Consider the following 19,639-nt stretch of genomic DNA (forward strand, 5'->3'; position numbering starts at 1 on the left):
CACAAAGGTAAACCCTCAGCCATAAAAAACTGACACCATAGTTTTACTCAGAGGCTGCACATATTCATCTAGGAAAAAGGAGAAAAAGGCAATAAAATTAATCCTCCAATTTAAGCCAAAAGAGAAGGACCCTGGTTCAGCCCTCTCCATCCATCTCTGAGGTTTCCAAGCATTTAAAACATAAAACTGCTTTCCAGGTCTGCCTTAATACCATCCCAATGATGGCAGGGCCAAGATATGATAAAAACTATGAACCCACACTCTGGGTTTTCACATCTAAAAAAAAAAATGTGGTGGGTTTTTTTTTGTTATCTTTCTCCACTATAGATTTCTAGATATTAATCAAAATCTAAATATATCTAGCTAGATAGAAGTGTGTAGAGCATTTTTAATTATGTTTAATTTATGTACTACAGTTTGATCAGATCACACATGAGGCTGCATCTCATCCTGAATTTCAAATAGCTTCTGGTTTAAGCTGCAGAGCCATCAGCTCATTTCAAAGAAGCAGGGGTGAAGCACAGTAAGCATAGCAGCAACTGCAAATATCTAAGCCTGACCTGGCTCTGGTAACTTAACCTTCCTTAACACCACATCATTTAAAAAATCAGTAGAAGTAATAATCAATCTAAAATAAATTAGTAGTAATAATAATGAATCTAATCAATAAACATTATTTACCTTGAAACAACATCTCATGGATTCATAAAATGGTTTGGGTTGGAAGGGACCTTAACATTAATCAGATTCCAATACCACCACCACAGGCAGGGACACTTTCCACTAGACCACGTTGCTCAAAGTCCCTGGCCTTGAACACTTCCAGGGATGGGGCATCCACAACTTTTCTTGGCAAACTGTGCCAGTGCCTCACCATCCTCACAGTAAAAATTTCTTCCCAATATCTGATCTAAATGTACTCTCTTTCAGTTTAAATCCTCCAAGTTAGCACAAGCATTGCTTCCCTCACCTGAACCTCCAGAGACATTGAAAGATCTTACTGAGGAGCAAATGCAGCATGGTATCCTCTGGAGAGGCCAAGGGATGTACCTTAACTGATCTGACTAGTGAGAAATCTATTCAGTGAATCACTACAAACTTCTCTGGTAATTTCAAAGGGGAAATATGATTACTTTCCCTGATCTCCTCTGCACACCTGAGCAGTAAGCGGCAGAGTACCCACAAAGGGGCCTGGCAGACGGAAGCGTTTCGGCAGGAGTGCGCCAGCAGGCTCTGCTCCTGCGCCAGGCAGCTGCCAGGTCCCGGCTGGAACACCCCCTGAAATCTGCACAGCAGCACCCTGCCAGCATTGGGGCAGAAGCCAGGCTCCAGGCTCCCCCACCCAGCCTTGCGCTCTCACCTCCCAACGCCGGTCCCTGCAGCCAGGGGCACTGGAGCAGCCCACAGCCCCACAGTGCTCGGATGCTGGAGCCTGGCAGGGCAGCCCTGCAGGGGAACAGTGCCAAGGGGCAAGGAAAGAGAGGGTCCAACCAAACAGGTATGAATTACACCTGCTTACTGCACTTTCCCACGTGTAGGCAACAACAGCACATATAATCTCTCTTGCCCCAGAGCACCACCAGCATGCCTTCAGAGACCCAGGTTTTCTGGGAGAAGGGGTTGGGGGCTGGCAAATAATTACATTAAATCTAAAGGTTCAGATCTGAGGAGCTTATTTTTGGAAAGAGAAATCAACACGTTTAACAGTGAGCAGGAGAACAGAGCACATAATCCTTTCACATCCTGACAGGGTAGAACTGCGGAGGCCTGCTATGAAGCATGTCTGAATAACAGTATCTTCATTTTTTGAATATCTAATTAGGAGTTTCTATATATTGCAAAGCATTGCTATAAGATATAATTTAGTTGGCAAACACTAAAGATCTCAGTCTGTAAGTATGATTTTGGCAATCAAAATTCAACTCTGAATATGTATCCAAGATATGTATGGAACCAGTACCTGTTTTTTTTTAATTCTAACAATTACAATCAAATTAGCAGATTAAATCATATCAGTTTTAAGCAAATGCAAGCTACAAGGAAATGAGCCTACACCACCACCACAACAGTGTATTTTTGGATTGTTAGTATCCTTACTCCCATTAGCGACTTCACATATATTTAATACATACTAAAGGGCAGTAAAAATCTAAGAAGGCTACGGATGCCAGAACTTAACACCGACTTAGAACTCACATATGCCAAAAACACATTTACAATTGTGCTAATTCCCACTGTGGGAACTGAAAGGCAGATTCATATAACACAATGGGCAACAAATCCATTCCTTTTATTTCCGTCGCCAAATTTTAATTAATTTCCATCCAGGCAAACACCAAGCATTTCTGCTGATCTTGCAGGATGTAAGCTCATTTGCACAATAAATGCGGTTTAGCAAGTCACCACATTTATAGCAAGTTGCTTCAGTCTTATCTAACTGCACAGTTTGAAAAGTCAGTGATGGGTAAGTGAAACCCCACCCACGTCACAGTTTCTGGAGTTAAGCACAAGAAAACTGAAGTTGCTACCTTGGCACTGCAAGTGAGACTGCCAACAGTAAATTGACAGATAGAGTCCACATTCTGAATTATGTGTATAACCCTTACTCAGGAAGGGGAAAAAGCATGCACTTCGCACTTCTGAGTTTCTCCTACAAAAATTAATGGCCATACTACAATGCTCCAGAGCTCCCCTTCCAAAAAAAAAAAAAAAAAAAGCTGTATAAATTTGAACAGGTCACATATAAACAAATCCTGGGAGGCACAAAGCACTGCAGCACTAAAGCAGCCTTATGCACTTTCAACTTTCTCCAGAACCACAGTTTCCATGGACAGCACAAAGGCTGCTCACACGCATCACTCCTTCACGTATGCACACCTCTCATTTCATTAAAAAAAGGTTTTGATTTCTGCATGTGATGAAAATTTCATTCTGGTAGCAACTAAATTAAAGGAAGGGCATTTCTAACATTTTCTAAGAGAGACACCAACATGCAAGAAGTAGAGCCCAGCCCACTTCATCATTTTACATCCTGATACAGAAGCACCATGGAGGCCTGGCACTAAGTGGTCTTTGAGAAAGAGATACCAAAAAAATTAAGATGCTAATAAAATAAGAATTCTCACATATTACAGAGCACAGCTAGAAGATATAATTTAGTCAGCAAATATTATGGTTAGGGGCACCTCTGCTTGCAAGCACGTTTCTGGTAATCAGTCCAAACTTAAATCTGAGTATGTACTATTTCAGAGACCATGTTCCCAGCATAATCTCTCAAGTACACATGTGCCAGGTCCGAGAAGCTACACCCCATAGACCTACGTAGCAATAGCCCTGACAAAGCTAAAAAGGAGTCCCACACACTCACACCAACATGAGCCTACACTGCACACACCAGTAAAGCATTTGGAGAAACACAGGCTACTTAGAAATGCAATCACAGCAATGCCTGGCATGCTCTCTTGAAGTATCAACAGAACTGAATGCACTTCCAACTGCGTGGATTCTCAGATTTCCCAAAAACCATGTTTCTAAGACTAGCACAAGAGAAGATGTGTACCTTTAAGTTTAATTAACTCTAGAATAAGACATATGTTCAAACAGAACTAGAACATATTGATACTGGGCAGTGATGCAAGATGCCTTTAACAGCTCAGTAAGTCATCTGAGCAAACTGAGTGCTGCCCTCCACTCCTCCAGCAATTCCTAATGTCTGTCTGATGCAGAAGCTGTCAGAGTCACAGGAGATTTTAAGTGACTACATTTTTAAAGATAGAGCCACTTCTGGTCCCATCTACCACAAACCAAAGCATTGCTAAGCCTTCACCATTCATTACAGAAGTGCTTCAAAACTTAGCATGTGCCTCTTTAGGCATCATTTTAAGCAATCAAGTAAAGACCAGTGTCCACTATCGAAATCTAGAACAAGCATGGGGCTTAATGAAGATCTTAGAAGATAATAACCAATCCTGTAAAAGCACCTTAACTCTTTTTATTCCTTCTCCGTTAGGAATGGAGACCTACCAAGAAACCTCATGATGCTGCGCTGCTCACTTAAGACATCTGCATATCATAAACGACAGTGCAGGAATGATGCACCTTTGTTTGATAAACACACATGATTAATGTTTACTAAGTAGATTTAGAAATAATACTTAAATGTGAATATCACTTATCTTCACAGATCAATTCAACTCGTGCTGAAGCTCTCTATGGAGCAGCAGAGATGCTGTTCTTCAAAATGAGACTCTTTCCAATGCACTTAATTTCTGAAGCACAACCTATCATCACCAAGAGCAGTGTTTCCCCAATATTTAAAACCCATTTCAGCAACCAGATTGACAAACAAAAATGCTACAAAATTCATTAAAATATTAGTATGCACTACCATATGCTTAACTATAACTATCTGCAGCCAGCATCAGCGAATTTGAAGTTCCTTTCTCACAAGAGTTGACAATGAAGTAAATATATCCATCTTTTACATATTCCTGGAAGAGGAAAACAATAAACTATATTTCAGGTTATCTTCACTATGTCTTAGTCTATTATTCATTACTCAAGGTTTTAAAATAATTTCCATCAGAAATCCTTGTTTCATATATGAACTTCTTCCCAAAACAGAAGGGGCTGAGAGTTGAATTTCTGTAGCTACAGCCCTACATATTTCACAAATCTGTGGCTGCAAAATATATCTGCATTTTTATTCCAGAAGCCAAGCACTTATTTTACAAAATGATTCACCAGTTGAGTAAACAGAGACGTGCGTATTTAGGCAGCATCATGCTTTGGAAACCAAAAAGATATGAGTAGACATCCCAAGACTACACAGTTTCTGGTGCCTTACTGAAAAACCCAACCACCAAAAGTACTACCTATTTTATTAAAAAGAAATAAGTAAAAAAAGAAAGCAACCTCACATACCTCACCTAAAAATCTTTATCTCCTTGCACCACACTGCTTCCCCTTTCCATCACAAGCAGCAAAGGCTCCAGTTCCCCAAACAAACAACTTCACCAACTACTTGTAAAACCATGTGATATGAAAATAATGATAATAAGGAAGCAGCTGAGCATGTCATAAAAAATATGGTGACAGAGAGCTGTTACCTTGTCTTTGTATTGAAGTTCTTTAAAGGCACTTAAGGAAAATTTAGTTAATTATGTCACTATACAAAGCCACTCACACATTTCATTTTGGTGTTTAGTCTTACCTATAATCCTACGAGTAACTGAACAGATACCACAGCAAATAGAAAACAGGCAAAGAAAATTAAGAGAAAAATAAAACATTATTCAAGGCCCTGATGGGAAGCTCAAAACCACTGATGCAGCTCAGCCATGAGTTATTCAGACACAGGTGAGGAGAGCACCTTCCACCTGCAAAAATTAAGCTGAACTTTCACACCTGAAACTAAGCAAAATGCAAGCTGGTGACTCACAGACAACGTAGGCTGCTACAAGAGACATTTTGCTGGCAGTGAGCAGGTATGCAAGACACCAAATCATTTTCTCACAACAGGGTGGGCTGAGGCCAGGTGTCATGGCAGAGCAGACTCAACTTCAGCTGCCAGCTCTTGAGGCTATTTGCCACATGTAAAAAGGTATGACTGTATAGCATTGACCTTGACAGAATCCATAAACAGAAAGTCAAACATACACACCTCTACCTGCATATGCCTGTGTGTGCTGCATGAATGAATATTACAATGCGTGATGCTGGGGGGGCACAGATCACCTGGGGAGGCATCTTAAGGGACAGAGGTAAATGCCCACAGGTATGTAACCAGTACTGAGGGAATACACAGGCTGAGTTAAAGGCAATCTTCAATTGTGATTTTTCCCACCAAAAAAAAAAAAAAAAAACATAAGAAAAACCTCACAAAAATGATCTTTAAGGTCTCTTCCAATCCCAACCATTCCATGACTCTATTATTTTCTATGTACTCATTCCAATTTAAATAAATCATCTGAATTTCCACAATTTAAACTGTTCACTGATCTAGCTTCAAAAACTTTGAAAAAAATTCAGTGAAAATTGTTCTTGATTTTTTTCAGTATTTCTAATGTTTTTCAGTACTTGTTATTTTCAAACCAAATACAACAGAACCAGAACAACCCAGAATTCATTTTGCATGAAGACCAATTCACTACAGAATAGTGCTGACCACAGAGAGCTCCTATGATAAGGCCACCCAAAGCACCTGTCCCATGCCTGTTTTGGCCTCAGGCTTTCAGGCTTACAACCATTCATCCCTCTGCAGCAGCTAGGTATCTATTCTCATTCCTTCAACAATGACAGCAAAGGAATTTAGGTGAACAAGCTTCCTTGGGACTAGAAGTCAAGGAGGGGTATATGCCCATGGGACCTTAACACTTGCCACTAAGAAAAATCAACAACACATCCACCTCCAGATGAGTGACACCAAAACTCCATGTTTCCTGTTCAAAAATGTTACAGGGTTTTATTTGAACCCATTTTCAAAAGCAGACTGCAAGGATGAGACCATTCAAGGAAGCTTAACTGTGACAGCTCCTTTACAATACATCTCAACACTTGCCATAAAGCAAAGACATCATGAAATATGCACATCACAGAGATGTTCTCTATTTTATATATGATGATTAGCCAAAAAGCTATCATATTTGAGTCAAAAAATAGTTATCTACAGCTGCAGTGGAGTTCTTGCCTCTTCTGTTTTAAGCCTTGGCTTACATCAAAGTAAGGCAAAATGTTGCTTCTATTTGACTACTGTACTACCAGAAAAGTCTCGTTCTTCCATGTAACTTTCACAACAATTTCTTTCTTATCTCTACAGCAAATCTTGCTCTTGCTTCGGCTTTCTCTGAGCAGCACAGGTCACTATCAGCACTCATTCACAACCAACAATGCAGCACATCTGGCAGAGCACATCCCCAGTGCTTCATTCAATGCAGCCACCTCATGGGGGCCATGGGAGACTTTGCTCTCTTAGAGTTCAACCGGGGATTTGTTTATAAAGCAGAGTTTGTGACAAAAAAAGCTGGAATAAATGACTGTGTATGTATAACTGAGAACAATTTACCTACTTAAATAAATCTGTGTTACTGATAGTTTTATGTCAATACCTTTGGCTTATACCCATATTTTAAAAGGCATTTTTATTTTAATGTTTTTATTCAGAAGAGCTTGGATGCTGTTTTGAGCTCCTACCAGATAATGTTGACACCTCTGAACCTTCTTAAGTGAAAAATTAAAAAGAAGCTCGACATCATGTATTAAATCAGGGCAGTACCTAGTCACAAGCACTACAGCAGTCAGCCCTCAACTTCTGTCTGAGAAACATCACCTTGCCACTATGCAGAAAGTGCACATTCTTTTTCAGTTCTTGTGCGTTTCATATATTTTGTGAAGAATTTGAAAGGTGCCTTATTGCACTTGCAAACCCCAACAAGATGAAGCGTCTCAAAGTTTTACTTAACGGGAAAAAAAAATACCCCCCCATTTCCCAGCCTGCGTCAGCAGTGCACAATGTACTCCCAGCCCTAAGTCAGTGCCAGGCTCTGAGGCGAACCCGCGCTCCCTCTGTCAGCAGAAAAGTCAGTCGCTAATCTGTGCTCATCTCTGGAGCCACATTCCTCCTCTGCAGGGCCCTCGGCTGACTCAGGCTTCGCTCCCAGCCCTACGCCTACAGCAGGTCCCCAGACCACGGGCAAACCAACGGCTCCCAAACTGGAAAAAAATAAAAGCAATCCTCACTCACACTGAGCCGTGGAGAATTGGTGATAAACAAGGCAAACGAGCTGCACGCCTCAGCCAAGCCATTTACAGCGTTGACACCCAGTGGCTGCTGGTAACTCAACTTGAAAGTGTGTTAAAGAAATTCTGCACTTCCTTGGCTTAAGCATAAAACCTGCAAGCATGCAACTTTCAGAGCAGCCTGGCAGTTATGCAGCCAAAAGGATGGGGGCAACACGTGTCCGATGCATAACACGGCGACTGTTTAATTATGGAAGAAGAGTCCATGTGTATTTACCCACCAGCAGTGGCAGGCTATGTACTGCACTCTACCAGAGGGTACTGCAGCCAAAAAAACATCCCAGTAGCAGCTCTCCTTCTGACAGCAGAGGTTTGTGGGCATATGATGTGCTCAGTCTGTTAGAGGGAGGTGTGCAAGATTCCTTCCTTGCAGAAGCACCATGGGACGAGCAGCAATAAAATCGGAAGCGCCGAGTAAGTTACACAGCTATCAGTGTTTCTTACTTCCTCGCCTGAATTTGGGAGCTATTTGATTTTATTTTGGTTTGCTTGGCTTTTAGTTCTCTTCTAAACATGCTGAAAAAGTACTTAAGGAAACTAAAATACCACCGGAAAAAAAAAGCAGCACTTTCAAGTGACAAGTTACCTTATTTAAAAGTTGTCAGCGATCAATCACTTCATTCCTAGTAAAGTTTTCCATGACAGATGTCTTCAGACAATTATCCTTTAAATTTTTTAGTCAAACACATCAATAGAAACTAACAAACTACTTTCAAAAACCCTAAAAACTTCCAGCTAAAAATGAGTTACAGATCAATCTGCATTTCCTTAGCAGGATGTTGCTTACCTCTAAAAAAATATAAATTTACGAAAAGCCCATGTAACAAACATTCCTAGCAGTACAATTAAAAATACATAAATGCAGGATTTGAGTTGACACTTTTTTTCTAAAAAAGGGATAAATAATACAAATACTAGAAGGTGAAGCAAAGAGTTTGATTGGCCCTAACTGGAACTAAATCCCGAACACACCAGAATGCGCTGATGCCGTGCTAAGTGCTCGCACCTCACGCATTTACTGCCATCATTTAATCCCTCGCAGGGCGGAGAAGGCTCTGCCTGTACGCAGACGGTACAAGCGCGTTCTGACAATGCTCTCACGCAACAGTGTCACAAAACTCGGCGCTGCCTCCGCCGCGCACGGGGACACGGATGGGTGACACTTTCTCGACGGAGGCCTCGGAGAGAGAGGATTCAGTGGCAGCAGCGCTTAGCCTTTATCACCCACGGGGATGCAAAGCTGGAGGGTACTATGCGCCTGGCGCTGCCACCGGGGCCGCGCAGCCTCAAGCGCAGCTTCGCCTGGCTCGCCCCGCAGCTGTCTGAGGGGCAGCCGGGGACCTGGCGAGCGGGTGCCTCGGAGATCCCACCGCGGGGCTCCAGGCAGCACCGGCTGCGGCTCCGGCCGGCGCGGGCTGAGCACAAATCCCGGCCGCCAACAGGTTGTTCCGCTCAGATGGCAGGGACTGCGCTGCGGGAGAGAGGGAGCTCCGTCCCACCACGTAATACAAGAAAGGCGCTCCCGCAACTCAAGTTTAACAAAGCCATCAGGTCAAATACTGCGGCTTACTCATTAAACACACGGTATTTCTGCAACCCTTGTTCTGCCTCCGCTCTTTCCCCATCCCTGTTTGCCTCTGTCCTCGCTCCACCGCCCGACGGCAAAGCCCTGCAGCGCCGGGGTGGACGGCGGCACGGACCGGCCGCGTTCCGGGGCCGGGCAGCGCCGGGGCAGCGGCGGAGCTCCCGCGGCACACGGGTGCTTACCCCGGGCCCCGCCGGCCGCCCCGGGCAGCAGGAGGCGGCGCCGTTCCTGCCGGCTTTGCCCGCGGACGGCGCCGTGACACCGCGTGAACTTTTGCTTTCGGCGGGGCAGGGCTGGGGGAGGCGGAGAGCGGGGGGGCGGCCCCGGTCCCTCCAGCGCCCCAGCGGCGGGAGGGCAAGAATGCTTTTCTCCCTTAGGAGTTCTCCCTTTGGAAAGGTGAAAAAAAGAAATGCGAGGTCAAACTGAAAGCGCGGAGCCGGAGCACCGCAGGCTGCGCAGCGGGCATCACGCAGCCGGGGAAGGCGGCGTGCCCAGTTGCCTGCAGCGCCGCGGCTGTGCCCGGGGGCGGCAGAGCCTCCCGGGACCCCCTCCGATGGGGCGTCCCCCACCACCCGCCTCTTACCTTCCAGCCGGCCGAGCTGTTGCTGTCGCCCTTATCCTTGAAGTAAGGGACGCTCTTGACCATCCACTCGTAGATCTGGGAGAGGGTGAGCCGCTTCTCGGGGGAGCTCTCGATGGCCTTGGTGATGAGGTCTGCGTAGGACAGGTTGCCCCACGCGTTGCGCCGCGACGAGCTGCTCTTGCGGGGCTGCCCGGGCACGGGGCCCGGTGACAGACCGGCCACGGGCGGCGGCACCGGCGGCACCGGCGGCGGTCCCGGCGGGTGGAGGCGGCAGCCGGCCTCGGGCGCCGGGAAGTCCCCGCAGCGGCAGGCGGCAGCCTCCGGCGGGGCGGCGGCGGGGGGCAGCGGCGCGAAGTCCTCGCTCTCCTCTAGCAGGCTGAGGTTGCTGATGAAGTCGGCGCTCAGCGCTCCCGAGGCGGCGGCCCCGGCCCCGGCCGCGGCTCCGGCCGCCCCATCGGGCTGCCCGCCGCACGACGGCGCCGGGCTGGAAGTGGCCGAGCTGGGGGGGTTGAACTCCGGCCGCGGCAGAGGCCAGGTGCAGGAGCGCGGCCGCGGTAGCGGCTCGAAGTCGGGGTCGATGTCCACCAGCTGCGGTGCTTCGGCCATGGCGGGGCCGGGGCGGGAGCGCGGCGGGAGCGGGGCGGCTTGGGCTCAGCGCCGTCGCCCCATGCAGGCTCCGGGCGCGGATCGGCGCGGCCCCGACGGCGCTACCGCCAACTCTCCTGGCCCCGCCGCCCTAGACCTCCGGCCTGACCTCCCGGCCCCGCCGCCCTAAACCCTGCCCCTGCCCGGCTCCCGGATCCCTGCCCTCCGCGGCAACTGCAACAGCAGCGACCCGGCCGCCCGGCGCGCACCGACTGGAGCGACCGCCCCGCGCGGGCCCGCCTCCAGCCACCCTCCTCCTCCTCCTCCCGGCGGGGAGGGACGGCCCGCGCCGCGCCAATGGCAGCGCCGCGCCGCCGCCCGCCTCCCGCCGCGGGGCTGCTTTGGCAGGAGGGTGCCGGTGCCCCCCGTGCTGCTTCTGGGTGGTTTTTGTTTCCCGGCGGCGCAGCGGGGAGAGAAGGGGCGAGCGGGCAGGCGGCGGTGCCCCCCGCGGCCGGGGCTGCCCAAAGGCAGTAAGTGCTCGCACGGCGAGCCGCGGGTGGGCGGCCACGGAAAATTCCCCCGCGAGTGTTTCTACCTCAGTCGCTGCCGGCGAGGTCCTGCCGCCCGCATCGACGGGCCCGGTGCGTGTCGCCGCGGGGGATGAGCGGGGACCTGGGAGAGCATCCCTCGGCTGCAGCGGGGCGGCTGCGGGAGCGGGGGGGGGCGTCTCCCCGCTCTCACCGTGACTCCCACCGGCATCGCGGCAGCGCTGGCTCCGGGCGGAGCGCTGCTGCCGCCGGGCTGCCCGCCCCGCGGGAGCCCTGGCAGCCCCGCATACCGGACCGGGGGTGCGACAGCTGCCCTGCCTCGCTCCCCCCTTCCTCCCTCCTTCCCTGGCCGGCTTCTCGCCAAAAAGTGTCTGCACCTCCCGAAGCGATAAATCTCCCTTTCGGCTGAGCATGTTTTCGTGCCGTGAGCTGGTGTTTTATTCCGTGAGCAGGCACGGAGCACGGGATAATTTCATCCTAAGTCAACTATTGAACATACTTTATATTTTTCCCGGCAAACCCCAGGGCTACTCAATTCATTAAGGTTTATATTCTTCCCTTTCAATGAGGCAGCAGTGACAGGATGCATCGCCTCTGCCTCCCCTGCCCACCAACATACGAAGATAGATAGATAGATAGATAGATAGATAGATAGATAGATAGATAGATAGATAGATAGATAGATATGTGTGTGTGTGTGTATGTTCGACTTAATACAGAAGTGTTACTCTGTTTAAACTTAAAAAGAAGACATTTGCTTAAGCTAGGGAAATAATCCCAAGGATGAGACACGACTCAACACCTTGTTCAAACTGGCAAACCCTACATTTTAGAAAATCTGTTTTGTTTTCAGTAGGAGGAGTGCTTTTAAAAAACATACTTCAGACATGGCTTCATAAGTCACAAAATTCACAACCAGTCGTGGCATTTGACGTTGCATGTCATTGAACCACCAGAGCTGGGAAACTGTCAAAGCTGAGCCAGAAAACCTGTTATCCTTCCCTCCTCTCTGCATCAAGGCAGAAAGTGTTAATGTTATTTAAATGCAGTTCATTGTTCCTATAAAAATATTTTCTGAAAATGAGTAACAATAATGAAGGGGAGAGAATACAAGACTGGCTTTAGGCCACGGCATGTAATTTAGTGTCAGATCATACATCTAGATACTCATGCTGTCTGTTGTGAAAAAGCTTTTAAGATACGCGGTGACACCTAACTATACAGTTTGTGCAAAATATACATAAGTGCATAGTAACTGATCACATTTTAAAGCACTGGTTTTGTCATGTTTATTTTACCAAATGCCAAAGGTGATTATACCTTATTATAAGTTGGCTGCTCATCAGATTTCGGAGCTGCTTTGCCTTTAAGTAATTTCTATGTTTTGTAAATCCTTTAAAGGATTCAACCCACAAATTTATATTGCTTAGCCCACGGATTTTAGAAAACACCTTTTTTTCAGGCTTTTTTTTTCAGTTTAAGAAAAAAAAAAAAGGAAATAAAAGGAAGCAAAGTAGTCCCAGTTCAACCTAATAACTTTCATGCCACGTTTGAGCTTGGAACAGCTTTATGTGGCAGTGTTACACAACTCGGTTGCAGTAGTTGCCCTGCAATAAGGGAGAGCACCCTGCCTTGGAGAAGCAGAGGTTATATAATGGTGAGAAGCAGCCAGGGACGCGCAGCGAATGGATGTGTTTAAATGGGAGCCAAAACAAAAGAAGTGCTTGAGAACACAGAAACATTTTCTTTTTCTTTCCTTGGTGTCTGAAAAAAAATAAAAGGGGAGTGTAAGAGCCAGACTGGCACCCATCCTGCTAAAGGAAGTGGATTTATTACCCAGGCTTTCTTCTAAGGAGTTTTTTTTTAATCTTGCAGTCCTTGTTCTTCTATTTTGTCCAGAGTAGAGATGCTATTCCCTGAACTCTATTGGAATATTCAGATGTTGGGGAAAAAAAAAGCTTCCCTTTGTCAGATGCCAACTGTGAAAACCAGGAGGAAAGATACTTTTGGGGAATTTCAGGAAGCCCTGGTGCATTTGTAGTTCAGCCCAGGTCATTCTGCAGGATAGAGGTTGTATTCCTCTTTCTTGGCCCTACATGACATTTCTGTTGCTGCCCTCATCTTCTTGGCAGGGCTCTGCCACCTTTGTGCCCCATGTCACTGATGTTCTTGCAGCTCAAAAATTAGCAGTGAATACAGAGAGTGCAGACAGCAGCTTTCAGTGGGATGTGAGGGACATGGAGGTGGAGAAGATAATACCAGAACCTTCCAAATGCTGCATTTGCTCAGCAAGTGGGGCCCCTTGACTCACAATGCAACAGGAAGAGCTGAGCTGCAGAGATTTTGGCTATTGCATGCCAACAGCTGGGACCAGGTCTGCTGAAGGTTGGAGGAAGGATGAAGGCCAATGAGACGATGCTGTGCACTTTCCTGGGATGAGTAATCCTGGTAGTTTGCTCTGATTTTGGCAGAACCACCCAGGTGAATGAGTTCTTCTGTCGGGCCCCAGTCCACACACATGTGATTAGCCACTTTTCTTTTTAGAATTTCTTCTCTCTGTCAAGAATTTGGGGATTGAATCAACAGATTTAGAGTCAAAGCAACACATGCCATGCACAATAAAAGTGTTTAACCCTGTCTGCACTGCTCTCCTAGTGCACTGCAACACTGCTGACCACCCTTAGGCAATGTCATGTGAACAATCCCACCCATTCAGCTGCTATGGGGAGCTTCCTTCTCCTAAAACAGCTCAGCATAGTGATGGCTCAGTACAAGAAATTTTACTGCATCTACAAATGACAGCATTAGATTTATCTCATCTCCCACAATGCTGAAATGCTGATGGATGCACCACAATTCATTTTCTACTCCCACCCTCCTCCTCCTACACTCCACCTTTTCTTTTCTCTACTCCTACTCCTGCTCCCATTTTCTACTCCTCTACAATACAATATCTCCTATCAACCTTAGCATCAGCTTGTATTTTTTTTTCAAATTTAAGACCTGAACATTGCCTTTTATCATCACTGAAATAAAGCAGAGCCTCCTATTCATATTCTGGGTTTGAAGCAGCCAAAATAAAGGATCTGTGCTGTCTTTTTACTACTGTCTGTATAATTCACATTCTGAGGTTTTGATCAAATTCTGCAGGAGATTACATGAAGTTGAAAGCACTCGTACTCTGTGTACAGCTCTTTTTTTCTACACGTATGTGCATAGTGAGAGAATACAAATGTTTTTACAGCAGTTGTGTCTGGTATCATCAGAGCTGGGAGAAATCCTATTTTCTGAGGAAGTATGAGGAAGTTCAGCACCCCCAGTTTCCTCCCCTGAACCTCAGAGGGGACATGATTTGCAGTGCATGTTTCTGAGCAGCCTAAGTTACCGGAAGGCTGGCACGGCACCTCAGTCACCTCCCCTCCCAGCCCAGGGTATCTGAGGGCTGCCCCACACAGAAGGGTTTGGGCATGTCCTGGCTGAACAAGGCTTATACACTGCCCTGCCAAGGCAGTTCAAAGGGTCTGGTGCTCTCCCAACCCATCTGAGACTTCTTACAGAGCCACTGGAGAAAGGCAGTCCCTCTTGCATGGCATTTCAGAGCAGGAGCTTTACTGCTGTGAGTTACTTCCTGGGGTTGCACATCTTTCCCCACCAACCGCACAAACCACAGATGGAATTTAAAGATCTGCTGATCCCTCACCACAACTTGGTGAGCCCACTCCCTTTACACCTGCCCTTTGCCTCCCACCTCAGACAGCAGCACACAGGCAGGTTGGGGTCTGGCTGCTCCAGGGAGAGGTGGGTGTCACGTTTAGGGTCACTCCATGGTCATTGGAGAGAAATGTGTTCTTCCCATGGGTGATTCCACCTCAGATGGTGGAGTTGATCGGACATTGAGGTGCCAGGCTCTTACTCCAGGTGGTTCACAGTCACTTTCAGCCAGCTGACTTTAGGCCAGCAAATCCCACTCATCCCACTTCATAGTGCATGGAAAATAAACAATCTTTGACCCCTCTGCCGTTGCATCAACAGTGAGAAAAAGGCTGTGCACACAAAGACTTACAGGCTGACAAGGTGCTGCAGAGAGACGGCAAAACAAAGGCAAAATGGCTTGTCCTGCTTTGCAGGGGGGAAATCTGCCCACTGTGACTTAACATGAGGGTCAGAGTGATGCATAGGCAGGGACCGACTTTGGTCCAAGTCCTTAAAATAAAAAAATTCATGTCACCACAGAGTTATCAGAGTTCTTGCTGGTGAGGGGTTTGAAGTTATCTTGGTTTAGGTCCATCTCCTTCTACACATGGGGGAAAATCCTGAATGCTCCCATAGAGGCAGCAAGGCCCTTCTGGATTTACATCCATATGGCTGGAACTGGGACCATGTGCTGACTGCGCTGCTTGCCCTCCTCACTGGACGTATTTCAGAGTTGAGAACTGACAGATCTTTGCATAATGTGGTTCAACTCCAACCTCCAGAAAGCCTTCAGGCAGCCCACCCTCTCTTTTCAGAGGAGATGGGGAGCTGTGGTTGGTGATGGCAGAGCTGCCCAAACAGCCAAATGCCTTGCCCTTCATCTCCCCACGGACTGCTGCAGGGAGCTGGGCTGCTGTGACCAGGGCTCACACAGCCATGGCTGCATCCTCCTGCTCCTTCTTCTCCTCACCCTCCTTCTTCTCCTCCTCCTCTTCCTCTTCTTCACCACCAGCAACTGACAGTGACTCTTCAAACCAGACAGCAACACACAGGCAACTCCTTCCTCCTCCCCAGTTTCTCTGCAGCAGCTTTGGTGGCAGAGAGTGGCCAGAGGGCTTGCCAGGCACTGCTGCCAGGAGGAAGGGTGGAAAGGACTTGTCAAGTGGGACAAAGGTGGGGTTGTGCTTCCCATGCTAGGAGATGGAGCTGCTGGGTGTTGGGCTACCAAAATCTTGGTGCAGACCTAAAGGCTGCTGACATTGGACCACCCTGGCTTAAAAGAAGTGCTGCAATAAATATTTACTATGTGTTCTTGAACAGTTTCCTTTGGTGTTGTTCAGACCACATTTGTTCTCAATATCTGCAAAAATGTAAACAATAAAGATTTGAGGGCAAGGTTTCATGGAACCATTTCTAAGTGGCAACTTTATAAGCAATCAGAATTTAATTTTAAATTCTCTCATGCCAGAGCTTATGCCAGAAGTACTTTCATGTTTTTCCAATCAAAGAAAATAAATAATAAGGCAACTTTACTGTTCGGTGCAATTAATGCAGCTCAAATTCCTTCTAGGCATGATTCTTAATATTTGGACAAAAGAATATTCACTGAATGAGCTCAAATGAGGCATAAGTTACTGGGAACCAGAGTCTGCTGTCACAGTTTGTAAACAGAAGCTAAACAGAAGAAAATATTTCACACAAGCTCTTCTCTCAACTCACAATCCAGGCGCAAGACCTCCCATTTAAACATGTATCCTCTGGCACCCACATACACACACCCATAAGTGAAAGACTGAAGTGCAACATGACCAAGGAATGATCCTTACCAGGATCGATACAAAAAATAGCAAAGGTAGCATCTGCATAGCGGTATCTGTTCCTAATGTGTCATGTGCAATCACTGGCTGTGATGTAAAACCAGAAGGCAAGAGTTTATCAGGTTTCAGATTCAGCTGAATCACCCGGCCCACCCCTATGCAAAGGCCAATGTGCCTGGAAGTAAACACAGTTCAAGTGCTCTGTGTGTTTTCCAGGGTGTTGAGTTTCTGTTTTGTCATAAATATGATCTATTACAATATTCTCCAACATTCTACTGTCAATGTTTCACCATTTTCAGGTGTGTTTCTCATTCCTTGTTTTCCCCTATATATTGCTGAAGGAAAGACCAACTGGTTCTGCATGATAGTTTTTGTATATTACATAATTTTATTGTGTTTGTGCAACAAACTAAAAACAGGATGCTTGACAGTTAGGATATTATTCAGTGGTTTCTTTTCAGCCTGTAGGAAGGAAAATTCATGGCATGGTACAATGCAATGCTTGACAACTATTTCATCTTCCTTTCCTTTGTTTCCCTGGAAAACTGATAGCTACCTGTTATCAACAAGAAAAATAATTCACAGGCAGAATCAGCATGAAGGCATAATAAAGGCTTACTTTTAAAAGCAAATATTTTTTCCATTGTTGAATTCATGCTTGAAAAGTGTATTTACTTATGGATAAAACTGTATCTGCATAAAAGAGGTGATTATGTATATGCTACACAAACACAAATGCATGATAACATTATATCTAGCATTTTATGCTAGATTTATATAGATGCAAACTTGCCTAGACAATAATAGGAAGACAGTATTTTGACACGTATGCATATGTTCCTATGCTGCTGGTGATTAGCACACCACAGAAGGCAAATCTTGGGCAGGACACTCAGGGGGTAAGGTCTGTAGTGGGTAAATCCTGTCCATAGGGTAAATGCCCACAGCCCATGGACAGCAACCCAGGCAGCTTCACACTTCCAGCTCTCCATAAAAAAGGTATAAAAAATGTCTACCCACTGCAACCTGATGGTTAACTGTGTGAGTGCTTTGAGATCTGCTGCTGCAAATGCAACCCTTGCTTGTGCCTGGCCTGTGAGGGAGGAGAACACACTGATGAAACCGAAACCAGCATGGTCCCAGCAGCAGGTTCTGCCTAGAGGCAGAGGCACACCACGCACCAGCCTGCGAACAGATAAGAACAGCAACCAGTAGTTTCAATTTTACAGGTACATCTGCCAGGCCCCAAAGAGTGAACCTCAACTACGACCAGATAAGTTCCTGCCACAAGATCAATAATGAGAAGGCACATGCTGGGCAGCAGTTTGGTGGCTTCTCTTTTTACCCCTAAAGCAGACGGGGATCGCCAATGAGATTTAGGAGGGGGATTGAGACAGAGAAAGGCATGGGGTGCAAAGGAGAAAATGGAGGGGCTATTCAGATCCATCCACCCACACATTACAGAAATGCTGCTCCAGCTGCACAGAACTCTGCAGTGGCTCCCTGAGAGCCACCCACTTTCACTCTTTGCTCCCATTGTGGCTATGAACCTTGCTGGCTGATGAAGCATCTTGCAACAAAAATCCATCCAAAACCTAAAAAAAAAACCAAAAAAAAAAAAAAAAGACATAAGCAAACAAAAAATTAGTCTAAGACAGAAACTGGACTCTCTAGAACCACTTTGCTGCGGTAGGGATCTCTTCATTGAGGCATACACAGGGGGATACACTTTCCTCTCCAATGGGTACCAGAGCCGCTGGAGAATGGGAAATATAATGAAGGGAAAGAGTGAGAACAGAGGAAAAAAGGGAAGAAGGAAAGGGTGGGGAAGATAAGAAAATAACAAAAATAAGTCACAATGAAGGGAAAAACTATCAAAAAAAGAAAAGGGAAAAAAATAGAAAGGATGAAAATGAGCATGAAATAAGGAGAGACACATCTTTTGTATGAAGAAAGATGATGTGTACCACATCAGCACCACAAATTGAAACTTTTGCAAAACAAAAAACCCACAAAAATACTTAAAAGACACTGAAGTGCTGTCATTCCAGAAGTCCAAGGGACAATAGGCAACCTCCCCAGGTGTCCAGGGCAGGTCTGCATGGGTGTCCCACAGAGGGCTCACCCAGGCCACATTCATGTCCCCACCACAGTGTGCATTGTGATTTAGTGGGCAAATGGAACCAGAGGTTCTGCCCTTGGTGTAGTCAGAAGTCATTTTGCCAGTGTAGTCCGAAGTCTACACTGCAGTGAAGTTCACATGGTTGAGTGTGTGCTGGGAAGCTGGTCCTGCCTTGCTTTCTGCCATGCAAGAGCCAGTCAGCATTTCCTGTCCTTTTAATCCTGAGGCATGGCTGCCATCACCCTGCAGCACTCACAAGTCTGGAGTAAGCACCCCCAGGCTACAATTCCCTGTGGTGTTCCAGCAAAGTCAGGCACTGATACAAGAAGAGGCAAGATCTGGAGTTGACAAAGGAGTCCTTGCCCAGAGAGGCTCCATCCTGGGCACAGGTCACAGCTTATCAACCAGGGGGATCAGGGACTGACTGCTCTTGATGAAGTGTTGTATCAGGCAGCCAGCTGCTCTCTCCTTGACCCACCTGAATAAATGCCAAGGCACTCTCAAAAATTCTTGCAAGCCATCTACCCAGAAGGACCCAGCAGAGATGGACACTGAATTTGGATACACACTTGAAGAAGAACTCAAGAGTCAAAATAAAAATAGGATGAAACTGAATTTTAAAGAATTTTTTAACATATATGGGTTTGTTAGAAACTTGAGCCTTTCATAGTTCTGTTGTACAACCAAAGTTTTACATTACAGGAAATTGGGTGCAGAAAAGCAGAACTCCTTTTTTACTTCCCAGACCTGTCAGATGTGTTTTCCTTTCAGCTGATATATTCCTAAATTTTCTTAAGTGAAACCTTTTCCATTTTTTCTACTTGCACACCTCATCTTACACTCTGTAAAATGTCTGTGATGCAGTCTCTTCACAAACAAGCGAGGACACTTTTTTCACAAGCCTCAAAA

The 19,639-nt window shown here is 46.3% G+C and overlaps 1 protein-coding gene across 1 annotated transcript in view; it reads right to left on the minus strand.

Annotated features, from left to right (window-relative positions):
* The window catches only part of FOXO1 (forkhead box O1), a 61,260-nt gene extending 50,620 nt beyond the window's left edge, over window positions 1–10,640 (minus strand). Inside the window, exon 1 of the mRNA XM_053971257.1 lies at window positions 9,966–10,640. Coding sequence (XP_053827232.1) covers window positions 9,966–10,571 — 606 coding nt within the window. The 5' untranslated portion in view covers window positions 10,572–10,640. The remainder of the gene's footprint in view (window positions 1–9,965) is intronic.
* Between the last annotated feature and the right edge of the window lie 8,999 nt (window positions 10,641–19,639).

This window comes from Vidua macroura, chromosome 2 (assembly GCF_024509145.1).
Source record: "Vidua macroura isolate BioBank_ID:100142 chromosome 2, ASM2450914v1, whole genome shotgun sequence".
Lineage (NCBI taxonomy): Eukaryota > Metazoa > Chordata > Aves > Passeriformes > Viduidae > Vidua > Vidua macroura.